Below are 11,736 nucleotides of genomic sequence, written 5' to 3' on the forward strand. Positions count from 1 at the left end.
TCCCTTTGATCCAAATGATAGATGCTATGAGTGTGGCGAAAAGGGACATTATGCTTATGATTGTCATCGTTACAGCCGGCGAAGAAGAAGCAGGTATTTATTTTAATAAAGGAATGGTTGGTATTCTAGTTAATCAAGTAATTTTTTTATTAGCAAGGCAGAAACTAGTGTTTTTCTATAAACTTGAATGTTAATTGTACAGGTGTATTTTTACAATTTTTGTTTAATTAAAAAAATGTTACTATATTAATAATCAACCTGGTCAAAACCTTTCAGGTTTCTTCGTTTGAGTCAGTCGCCTTGATTCAGAATGTCACGAGCCTTATGATATCATGCTGAGGCGCCTTGCAAATCCGACAATTAAGATCCTCCTAGACCTTGAGGTGATCAGCATAAGAGGCCAGATCCCCTCGAGTCATCTACACCTAGCTTCACCTTATTCTTTAAAGGGCAGAAAATTTGAGACGGTGATCGCCGTAACAGTAAATTTGGCTTACAATTGGGGGCCCCCCTCCGGTTTAGAAAGAGGAACACCAGATTGACCACATTCCCAACTAGAAAAATCTTCTTGCGTCAATCAAGCCTCACCTGGCTCATTTGGCTGTCAGTTTGATCGTCGTTAGATTGAAGAAAACATCTAGATGCAGCGATCGGCTATAGATACTTCTAGATCGTCTAGATCTACTAGACCATGGGCCAAAGAGGGTCGACCTGCAAACTTGCAAGGTTTATTTTAAATACACATTATAGTGTTTTATATTATGTAATTCTAAGTTGTAATTCAGCTTTTAACAAATCTTTTTTTAGGTAGTAAAAAAAAAAAAAAAAAAAAAAAACTCGACAACTAATAGGCCCAGAGTTTATTTCCAAATGAGACACTAAATTTAAATAGTTTTGAGATTTGATTTCAGCAGAGGCACACAAACTCTTTAAAATGAGTTGTTGTCTGACATTTTGTTTTTTCTCTAACTTAAAAAATAGGTCACGGTCTAGATCACATTCTCGATCCAGAGGAAGGCGATACTCTCGCTCACGCAGCAGGAGCAGGGGACGGAGGTGAGATCTTTTTTAATTAAAGTCTTAATGTATTGTTTTTAAATTCACTGATAGCCCAACACAGAAAAAACTCATTTTTTTGGAAACAGTGTCTTGTTCAGTCAACCAGGCTAGAGTACAGTGGCATAACCACGACTCACTGCAGCCTTGCCCTCTTGGGCCTAAGCAGTCCTCCTGCCTCAGCCTCCTGAGTAGGTGGGACTGTAGGCACTTTCACCATACCCAGCTAATTTTATTTTTGTAGAAATGGACTTGTACTGTTTCCCAGGCTGGTCTCAAGCTCTTGGGCTCATGATTTCCCAAAGTGCTGGGATTATAAGCATGAACACTGCACTGTTCCCTAATTGAAGTCTTAAGTGGCAAAAAAAACAAAAAACTGTTCTTTAATTTTTAGGTCAAGGTCAGCATCTCCTCGACGATCAAGATCTATCTCTCTTCGTAGATCAAGATCAGCTTCCCTCAGAAGATCTAGGTCTGGTTCTATAAAAGGATCGAGGTATTTCCAGTATGTAACACTTTTTTCTTGTTTATGTTTGGATTGTTCACATTTTAACTGCAGTAGTGTGTCTTAAGGACATAGTTCATATTGATTGCTTCAGGGAATATTGAGATGTAAAAGTTAAAGAACCAAGATTAAAATTTATGTTATGTGCAACTTATACCATAAATTTTAATCTAGGTTTTTGTTTTTTTGAGACAGTTTCACTCTGTCACCAGGCTGGAATGCAGTGGCGTGATAACTGCAACCTCTGCCTCCCAGGTTCAAGTGATTCTCCTGCCTCAGCTTCCTGAGTAGCTGGGATTACAGGCATGGGCCACCATGCCCAGCGAATTTTTGTTTAGGGTTTCACCATGTGGACCAGGATCGTCTTGATTTCTTCACTTTGTGATCCATCTGCCTCGGCCTCCCAAAGTGCTGGGATTACAGGCATGAGCCATCGTGCCCGGCCATATTAATCTAGTTTTACAGGTGAAGAAAAGGGCTACTAGAGATTTTAAGGCTTGTTAGAGGCCATGGTGGTAGAGAAGGATCTAAAGCGCCACAATTCTAGTGAAGACTATGGGTGAGCATGTTGTTGTAAATATTTCTGGCTTTGGCCGGGCACGGTGGCTCATGCCTGTAATCTCAGCACTTTGGGAGGCCGAGGCAGGCAGATCACGAGGTCAAGAGATTGAGACCATCCTGGCCAACATGGTGAAACCCCGTCTCTACTAAAAATACAAAAAGATATGCCGGGCGTGGTGGCACGTGCCTGTGGTCCCAGCTACTCGGGAGGCTGAGGCAGAAGAATTGCTTGAACCCGGGAGGCAGAGGTTGCAGTGAGCCGAGACTGTGCCACTGCACTCCAGCCTGGAGATAGAGCAAGACTCCATCTCAAAAAAAAAAAAAAAAAAAAAACCCAAAAAAAAAAAAAAAAAAAAAAAAAAATCTGGCTTCAGATTATATGATACTAGTTCTGAAAGATGGTAATTGATTTTCCTGACAAAAAGGCCCATTAGAACCAGGAAAAGAGAGTAGAAGCAAGTAGAAAACATTGCTCATTTTTGGAATGATGGGGTTGATTTGAGACACTGGAAAGTTGACTGGGGCAGTAGTGTGTACGTACAGATGAATGTGGGTTTTGTTTATATGGTTTCAGACCTGAAAAAGCTAAGAACCAGAGCTTTACTCTTTGTAGAAGGCCTTAAAAGGAGATAGAATGAAGAAAATTATAAAAACAGTATTGCAATGTGTAATTAATATTTGCAATGATAGTGGTACAGAATGCTGCTGGGAGTTAATTGGTGTTTAATAGCACAAAACCTTTAAATGCAGGAATTCTGAATCGTGTGGTCTACTTGAGAAAGCCATGGACCATCTCTTTAGATAAAAAGTATTTAATTTGATTCCAGGACCTCAAATCTTTAAAAAAAAAAAAAAAATGTCAGTCTGATTTTGGTTTGTCTGGCAAATTGATGGCTCTCAAACATTTGATGATCCAAGATTAAAGCCTTACTAAGTGGTGGATTTCTTTTCATCTAGCTTTAATCACCTGAATTAGTCTCAGAAACTAACCAATTGAGTGATAGAAACAAGTAATTGAGATGGTGTTTCCTTGTATTTGATAACTGTTTTTTGAAAGTGTTAGAATAAGGCAAGTGTTGCATCTTCCTTAGGTTTAGCTTCTCTACACCTAACCTAATACAGTGTTTTGTAGTTCAAGGAAATATCCTGTGGACTAATTGGTATAATTGTGTTTTTCACCTAGATCCCCATCGAGGTCAAGATCAAGATCCAGGTCTATTTCACGACCAAGAAGCAGGTAGGATAAAAATCTGATTATGCTCTTCTAGTTATATGGCACCAATATCCAAAGAGTTCAAAGTGTTTTTAATTGTTGAAATTTTAAGTGATAACTCTAAACTTAGGTGTTAGTGGAAACACAGTACCTTATTTATGTATGTCCTACTTATTACTGGTTGACTTTCCCTGAACAAGGGAATGTAAAACTGTAGTGAGAAATAAGTTTGTGACTTTGGGGATTATATTAAAGAGGCCCTTGTTAGAACTGATAGCTGCATGGAGAAGCATCCTGAAATTAATGTGCTAAAAGCAGAATGTAAAAGATTAATCATGATAAAATATAGTTATTCACTCATTTTTTTTGAAAAACAGTTGTTGGAAGATTGGCCTTTGTTAGCAGCAACTGGTAGGATGTTCTTCAGTTGAAGTGCAGTGTGACATTTTAAGCTTAGCACATTTGGGGGTTGTTTTATGGTATTGTGACTACAAGAAAGGGATTGGTTAGTATTCTTTCTTAATAGAATTTCTCATGTTTTGACAGCCGATCAAAGTCCAGATCTCCATCTCCAAAAAGAAGGTAAGCTAAATGTTTTGTTGCCAATCTTGCCTGTCAAGTGTGGCCTCTGCAGAATTTGTTTGCTTATTGCTTTGCAGTCTTTGAGCTCTTTGGAGAATTGGTGCTATATAGATTAAAATACTATGCTAAGTTTCTGAACTGATTGCTTTTCTTGATTCATAAAATGTTAGGGTGATTATTAAGATGTGATTGGTCCTGTGAGTACTTGGTAGAAATTTTGATCAGAAACATGCGTTTTCCCCACATGTACAATAGATACAAAGTGAGGAGAGAAGTCTTGTAAATAGCTATCTGACTAGTGCTACTTAATGACCAGAAAACTTCAAATAGTTGTCATATTTAACTGCAGGTTGACGTGGCAGTTTTGACAAGGATCGCCTAATTTTCTTTCTTTGCTTTCCCTTTTCCTTTTCTTTTTTTTTCTTTTTTTTCTTTTTTTTTTTGAGGGAGTTTTGATCTGTCGCCCAGGCTGGAGTGCAGTGGTAGAATCTTGGTTTACTAGTTGAAGCGATTCTACTGCCTCAGCCTCCTGAGTAGCTGGGATTATGGGTGCCCAACAACATGCCTGGCTTATTTATTTATTTATTTTTTGAGACAGTCTCGCTCTGTTGCCCAGACTGGAGTGCTGTGGAACGGTCTCAGCTTCCTGCAGCTTCTACCTCCTGGGTTCAAGTGATTCTCCTGCCTCAGCCTCCTGAGTAGCTGGTATTATAGGCTCCTGCCACACACCCAGCTAATTTTTTGTATTTTTATTAGAGACTTGAGTTGCACCATGTTGCCTAGGCTAGTCTCAATCTCTTGACCTCAGGTGATCCACCTGCTGCCTCGGCCTCCCAAAGTGTTGGGATTACAGATGTGAGCCACCACACCTGGCCAGGGTAGCCTAATCTTAAGCTAAAAGATAAATATGTAAGTCTCATGTCATTTTTAGGTCTTTGCTATTGGAAATCAGTACCTTAGGCCATCTTTGAATTTATTGAAAGTTAGTGTATGTACATGAGAGTTTCAATCAACACTAATTGGATCCAAACCTAATGTTTTTCTTTTTAGTCGTTCCCCATCAGGAAGTCCTCGCAGAAGTGCAAGTCCTGAAAGAATGGACTGAAGCTCTCAAGTTCACCCTTTAGGGAAAAGTTATTTTGTTTACATTATTATAAGGGATTTGTGATGTCTGTAAAGTGTAACCTAGGAAAGATAATTCAAACATCTAATCAAAATGGATCTGGATTACTACTACTATGTAAATTCAAAACAGTAAGATAATATAAATTTTTGTTGAATGTATTAACATCCTATGGTCTGAAAATATGGGTTTTTATTTGGCACATTTAAATAAAATGTTTCTAACTAGATTTTTGATTTGTGTTCAATATTAACACTTTTCAATTTGGTAAATTCCAGTCAGACGTCATAATTGTTAACCATATTCATACAGACCTACATTCAGAATTGAAAGATGTTGGTTAAGTCTTGAACATCACTAATTGTTCTATACATAAAACTTGGCCAGGATCTTAAGGGACTTTGAAAATTCCATTTTACCCTTGTAGCTTTGGGTAAGATGACCTTGAGTCCCCTATAATACAGCATGAATACATCATGACAGATCCCTAAGTTAAACTATTTGAAGTTTGCGTTAGTAGGTATTGTCAAACTACTAATGATCAGTGGTCAAGCTAGTGGGACCCCTGATTTGTCTATAAATGAGCATGACAGGAACTAAGCAGAACTGATTAACTGTATGAGAAATAGGGAGAGACTGTTTTCTGGTTGACCTTTATACTAATTGCAGCTTTCAGGCTACTACTAGGTGGCGTGTCAATTAGAACTTTCCAAGATGTGGGGAGTTCTCGATGGTCTTCTGTTTCTTTGCTTTCTACGTTAGTTAACCAGTTTTAAACCAAAAAATGCATGTTTGAGGAATTGTCTGAATTTGGGACAAAACACCTTCATGTAAACCAGCTTTGCAAAATTTTCCAGTCCATATACTCTTCCTCTATTCAAATGGATTGTCTTATTCTGAGCAATGACCTGTTAATCTTCAAGCTAGGTTTTGCAGTTACCAACCACCAACATTCTTCTATTTTGCCAGGCTGGTGCAAAGTAATTAAAGATGTCAATCGGAAATGTTAATAAGACTAAAGTGGTTTTGTAAATCTCACCTATATTTAGCAACACTCCATGTAGCTAATTTTTTTTGGTAGCATCTGGTAAACCTTGGAATGTTATAGCCAGTAGGTTCTTTATTCAAATTTTAAATATTCTAAGAACAGTAGGGCAGTAACAGTTAATTATGAGAGTTTTCTGGTCAAGCTTTTACCAGGCATTCTCTAGCCTTGGTACAAAAAAAAAAACCTGCTGGTGGCACAGATAACTAGCCTTGTCCATTTTATGCTTTTCAGTAAAGTCATTGGATACCATTGCAACTTGGGAATACTGGTCTGCATCAAGTTTATTTGGTAGTTTGAGTGATTGCTAGTATTTTGGAAGTTATTTGGATTGATTTTTGGAATTTTGACAACTGGCTGAATTATGGTTGGTGTAAAGTTATATGTATAATTGGCAGGCTTATTTATCTGTTGCACTTGGTTAGCTTTAATTGTTCTGTATTACATAAAGATAAGTTTACTCAACAATAAATCTGCAGAGATTGAACAAATAATCCTGATACTTAATTTTTGGAAGTGGGAGCTCTCAGCCAAAAGTAGGAGGCATTAATTCTGTAGCTTTAGGTTGGGCAGCTAGCAGCGTCCTAGAAATGAGTAATGAAAGGATACAAAGGGTATGGAGGAGGGGTAGGGGCAAAAATCGTTTTTAAACAAGTAAATTCTACCGTTGTGGGGTAAAGGGCTGTCTGGGCCAATACCCATCACGTGCAACTTGGCACCCGTGCTGTTGCTGGATACATCTCAAAATAAGCTTTGGTGTATCCCTCACTTGTTTTCTGTGATTGGAACTACCAAATTGGTTGTTACTGATTTGAAAAGTGCTGGTCCAGACTCATTCCTTCTAAAATCAGTCAATTTTTGAATTTTTTTGGCCAGGTGTGGTGGCTCACACCTGTGTTCCCTGCACTTTGGGAGGTCGAGGCGGGTGGATCATCAGGTCAACACTCTTGTCTTGACCCCCATCTGTACTACAAATAACAAAAATTAGCTGGGTGTGGTGGCAAGTGCCTGTAGTCCCAGCTGCTCAGGAGGCTGAGGCAGGAGAATCGCTTGAATCCGGAAGGTGGAAGTTGCAGTGAGCCGAGATCATACCACTGCGCTCCAGCCTGGGTGACAGAGTGAGACCCTGTCTCAAGAAAGAAAAATTAGTAGCGGTGAATAACTATAGTACATCATTGCACAGGTGACCATGCTTATCTAGATCATCCCCAGAAATTAAGTCAAAAGGTATGTGCATTAATTTTTGCTAGGTATTGGGTTGCCTTCATGGCAGTGTGTATAGGAGTACCTGTTTTTCTATCAATTCGTACATGCCAGGCTATCAAACTTGATTTTTGCCAATCTCAGGTTGAACACGCCTGGCTGATTATTGTACTTTTAGTAGAGACGGGGTTTTGTCATGTTGGCCAGGCTGGTCTCGAACTCCTGACCTTGGATCTCAGGTGATCTCCCTGCCTCAGCCTCCCAAAGTGCTGGGATTACAGGCATGAGCCACCGTGCCTGGCCTCAGCATGGATTTTTTTTTTTTTTTTTTTTTTTGAGATGGGATTTCGCTCTTGGCACCCAGGCTGGAATGCAATGGTGCAATCTCAGCTCACTGCAACCTAACCTCTGCCTCCCATGTTCAGGCAGTTCTGCCTCAGCCTCCTGAGTAGCTGGGATTATAGGTGCCCACCACCACACCTGGCTAATTTTTGTATTTTTAGTAGAGATGAGGTTTCACTATGTTGGGCAGGCTGGTCTTAAACTCCTGACCTCAGGTGATCCACCTGCCTCGGCCTTCCAAAGTGCTGGGGTTACAGGTGTGAGCCACTGCGCCCTGCTATTTTGAGACAGGTTCTCACTCTTGCGGGTTGGGCTTGAGTGATTCTCCCACCTCAGTCTCCCAAGTTGCTGGGACTACAGACAGGCACCAGTATGCCTGGCTCATTTTAAAGTTTTTTTGTAGAGATCTCACCATGTTGCCCAGGCTGCTCTTGGGACTCCTGAGCTTAAGTGTTTCTCCCATTTTGGCCTCCCAAAGTGCTGGGGTTATAGGCATGAGCCATCATGCCTGGCCAGGTCTTGCATTTTGAAGTGGTTGGAAAAAAAAATTGTAGCAATTTATGACATGTAAATTGTGTGAAATTCAAGTAGTAGTGTCCATAAAGTTTTATGGAAACAGCCATGACTTGTTTACTTATCATCTGTGACTGTTTTTGTGCTACAGTAGTAGAGCTGAGTAATTGTGACAAAGTATCCCACAAAGCCTAAAACCTACCTTCTTCATTTTACAGAAAATATTTGCCAGCCCCTGGTTTAGACATTTGTCTTCAACTTCACAACTTTCAGAACAATTATCTCTGGAGATCTTGGGTACCAAGATTATTTGTAGGGTTGCCAGGGCCTTAAGATAGACTTTTGGTCTGGGAAGACTGACTTCTCCAGGAGTCATTCCTTGAAGTGTTTTGTGAAGCTGGGGGCAAATTCCAGCGAAACACAATGCACTTACCATAAAATTGGTGAGTGAGAGCATAGTAGGGAAGGCTTTTTTTTCACTCTAGGATAGTGGTTTTGATTGCTAGTTGCAGACTAGAATCACCCAGGGTGCTTAAAAACATTTGAATGAAAGAATCACTGAGGTGAAGCCTGGGTATTAATCTAAACATTTCCCCTGGTGATTTTTTTTTCTCTCTTTTCTGAGACTGCGTCTCTGTCACCAGGCTGGAATGCAGTGGCATGATCACTGCCTTGAACTCCCTGGGCTCAAGTGATCTTCCTGCCCCAGCCTCCTGAGTAGAGCTCGGCCTACAGGCACATGCCACCAAGCCCAGCTAATTTTTGTATTTTCTTAAAGATGGGGTTTCGCCATATTGTTTGGGCGGGTCTTGGACTCTTGGGCTCAAGCATTCCACCTGCCTTTGCCTCCCAAAGTGCTAGGTTTATAGGTGTGAGCCACAGTGCCTTGGCTCTCCTCTGGTTCTTCTAATATGCAACCAGGATTGAAAATCACTGCTCTGCACTCTGTTCACTAGTTATTGGGAAGATTCGTTTATTCTATTATAATAAGGAAGTAGTAGCACTCATGTGAAGCAAAAGGGGGATTCTACTATGTGTCCTCTAGGTTTCTCATCGTCTCTAAACAAATGATCCCATGTTGGAAAGGAAACTGTGGGAAAAAAAACCCCAGAAACTGCATTTTAATTTATATTAGTACCAGTAGAGGTCACTGTGCTCAAGGAAATACTCATCTTTAAAAAAAAGTTAACATTCTGTTCAGGAATTTTGAAGTATTTACCAGAGCTCTTGGGTTATGCCAAGCATTAGGGTAACTCCAGTTATGGCCTCTGACTACAATGATTGCTTCAGAGCATCTGAGTCTCTATTATTAGATGCAAACATAAAATTATAATTGTTCTATCTTGTTGTGTTTTATCATTATGAAGGATCTTTGTCTCTAGCAATATTTATTGTCCTAATATCTATTTTGTCTTACATGGATATAGCCACTCCAGCTTTCCTATGGTTACCATTTGCATGGTATATCTTTTCCATTGATTTACTTTCAATTTATTTGTGTCTTGGAATCTAAGATACACATGCTTGGAATCTAAGACACACTTATATATGCTCTGTAGATAGCATATAGTTGTTGGATCTTGCTGCTGCTTCATTTTTTTGAGACAGGGTCTTCCTCTGTTGCCCAGGCTGCTGGAGTGCAGTGATGCAGTCGTAGCTCACTGTAGCCTTGAACTCCTCGGCTTAAACGGTCCTCTTGCCTCAGCCTCTCATGTTGTTGGGACCACAGGCGTGAGCCACTGCACCTGGCTAGATCTTATCTTTTAATTCTGATAAACCACCTTTTGGAGTATTTATTCATTTATTTTGTTTTAACTTTTAGAGTATTTAAACCATCCACAGTTAGTTAATAGATTATTGACATGGTTGGGTTTACATTTGCCATTTGGTTTTTTTTGAGACAGAGTCTTGCTCTGTCTCCAGGCTGGAGTGCAGTGGCGCAATCTCAGCTCACTGCAACCTCCGCCTCCTGGGCTCAAGTGATTCTCCTGCCTCAGCCTCCTGAGTAGCTGGGACTACAGGCACATGCCACCACACCCAGCTAATTTTTGAAGTTTTTTAGTACAGACTGGGTTTCACCATGTTGGCCAGGATGGTCTTGATTTACTGACCTGGTGATCAGCCCTCTTCTGCCTCCCAAAGTGCTAGGATTACAGGCATGAGCCACTGCACCCAGCCGGTTTTCTATATGTCTTTTTTTTCTTCCTCCCTTACTACCTTTTGTACTAAATATTTTGTTTAGTACAAAAAATTTATTAAAGATAAGTGTGTTATCTTAGTTCCTCTTCATTTTTTTAAGCTAGATTTTTAGTTATTAGTGGTTGAATCTTGTCACAATCTACAATCTAATTCTGATTAACACTCTGATAAAATACAGAAATTATACTCCAATGCTATTTTCTTTTCCTCTTCCCTCCTTTATGCTATATTTATGTATTCTAAGCTCAATGATACAGTGTTATAATTATTGCTTTCTGCAGTTGTACATCTTTTTGTTTTCTTTTTTAGACGGAGTCTCGCTCTGTTGCCTAGGCTGGAGTGCAATGGCACGATTTTGGCTCACTGCAACCTCTGCCTCCCGGGTTCAAGTGATTGTCCTGCCCCAGCCTCCTAAGTAGCTGGAATTACAGGTGCATGCCACTATGCCTGACTGATTTTTATATTTTTAGTAGAGAAGGGGTTTCATCATGTTGGTCTGACTGGTCTCAAATTCCTGACCTCATGATCTGCCACCTCGGTCTCCCAAAGTGCTGGGATTACAGGCATGAGCCACCGCGCCCAGCCTGATTTTTGTATTTTTAGTAGAAACGGGGTTTCACCATGTCGGCCAGGGTGGTCTCCATCTCTTGACCTCGTGATCCACCTGCCTTGGCCTCCCAAAGTGCTGGGATTACAGCCAATCTTACGTCTTTTAAGAGAATAAATGAAAAAATACAGCGTTTTCCTTATTAATCATGTATTTACTATTTCTGATCTTTCTTTCTTCCCATGGATTCTGGTGTAATTTCAGCATAAAGGACTTCATTATTTCTCACAAGGCAGGCTTGCTAGCAATGAATTCCCTAGTCTTTATTTCACCTTTGCTTTTGAAGGATAATTCTGGGTGATAATTTAACGTCTGGTTTTGAAGTACTTTGACCATGTCATTCCACTGCATTCTGGACTCCACTGTTCCAGTTGAGAAGTCAGCCATTAATTGTACTGGTGGTCCCCTGTAGTGAGGAGTCATTTTTCTCTTGCTGCTTTCAAATTTGTTTGCTTTTGACATTCAGCAGTTTCTGTGTGTCAACAGTTTGATATGTGTATATGGGAATCTCTTTGTATTTGTTCTTGAAGTTGGTTGAGCTTAGATTTATAGATCAGTGGTTTTCATCAAATTTGGAAGTTTTTTGGCATTATTTTTTCTGTCCCTCTCTTTGGACTCCCATTACACATAGCTCATGTGCCTGATGTTTTCTCCAAGTCTCTGAGGTTCTGTTTAGTTTTCTTCAATCTTACGTTTTTCAGATTGAATAATTCCTATTTATCTAGCTTCAAGTTCACTTTTCTGCTGTTTCAAATCTACTTCTGACTCTCTCTAGTTAAGTTAGTTT

General features: G+C 39.9%; 1 protein-coding gene across 6 annotated transcripts; it reads left to right on the forward strand.

Moving 5' to 3' along the window:
• On the forward strand, nt 1-6,579 carry SRSF7 (serine and arginine rich splicing factor 7). Of its 6 annotated transcripts, none has more exons than XR_005197839.1 (7): nt 1-93; nt 277-383; nt 982-1,056; nt 1,451-1,561; nt 3,306-3,359; nt 3,882-3,917; nt 4,968-6,579. XR_005197839.1 is itself a non-coding variant. In XM_037733803.1 (7 exons), exons 2-7 carry the CDS (start codon nt 692-694, stop codon nt 5,020-5,022), a joined length of 366 nt encoding a protein of 121 aa, XP_037589731.1. In that variant the 5' UTR covers nt 1-93; nt 277-691; the 3' UTR covers nt 5,023-6,579. The 6 variants fall into 6 exon arrangements, 4 of the variants coding, with proteins under 4 accessions (XP_037589731.1, XP_037589729.1, XP_037589730.1 ...); XM_037733803.1 differs by having other exon boundaries at nt 277-726; XR_005197838.1 differs by lacking the exon at nt 277-383.
• Nucleotides 6,580-11,736: the final 5,157 nt, after the last annotated feature.

Source organism: Cebus imitator, unplaced genomic scaffold (assembly GCF_001604975.1).
Source record: "Cebus imitator isolate Cc_AM_T3 unplaced genomic scaffold, Cebus_imitator-1.0 Scaffold547, whole genome shotgun sequence".
Taxonomy (NCBI): Eukaryota; Metazoa; Chordata; class Mammalia; order Primates; family Cebidae; genus Cebus; species Cebus imitator.

Bases quoted from the DNA above. Each gene is read 5' to 3' on its own strand.
- SRSF7 (XM_037733801.1), top strand. From the start codon at position 935: ATGAGTTGTTGTCTGACATTTTGTTTTTTCTCTAACTTAAAAAATAGG. The intron at 1,057-1,450 runs GTGAGATCTTTT...TTTAATTTTTAG, and splicing joins AGCAGGAGCAGGGGACGGAG to GTCAAGGTCAGCATCTCCTC. The intron at 3,360-3,881 runs GTAGGATAAAAA...ATGTTTTGACAG, and splicing joins ATTTCACGACCAAGAAGCAG to CCGATCAAAGTCCAGATCTC.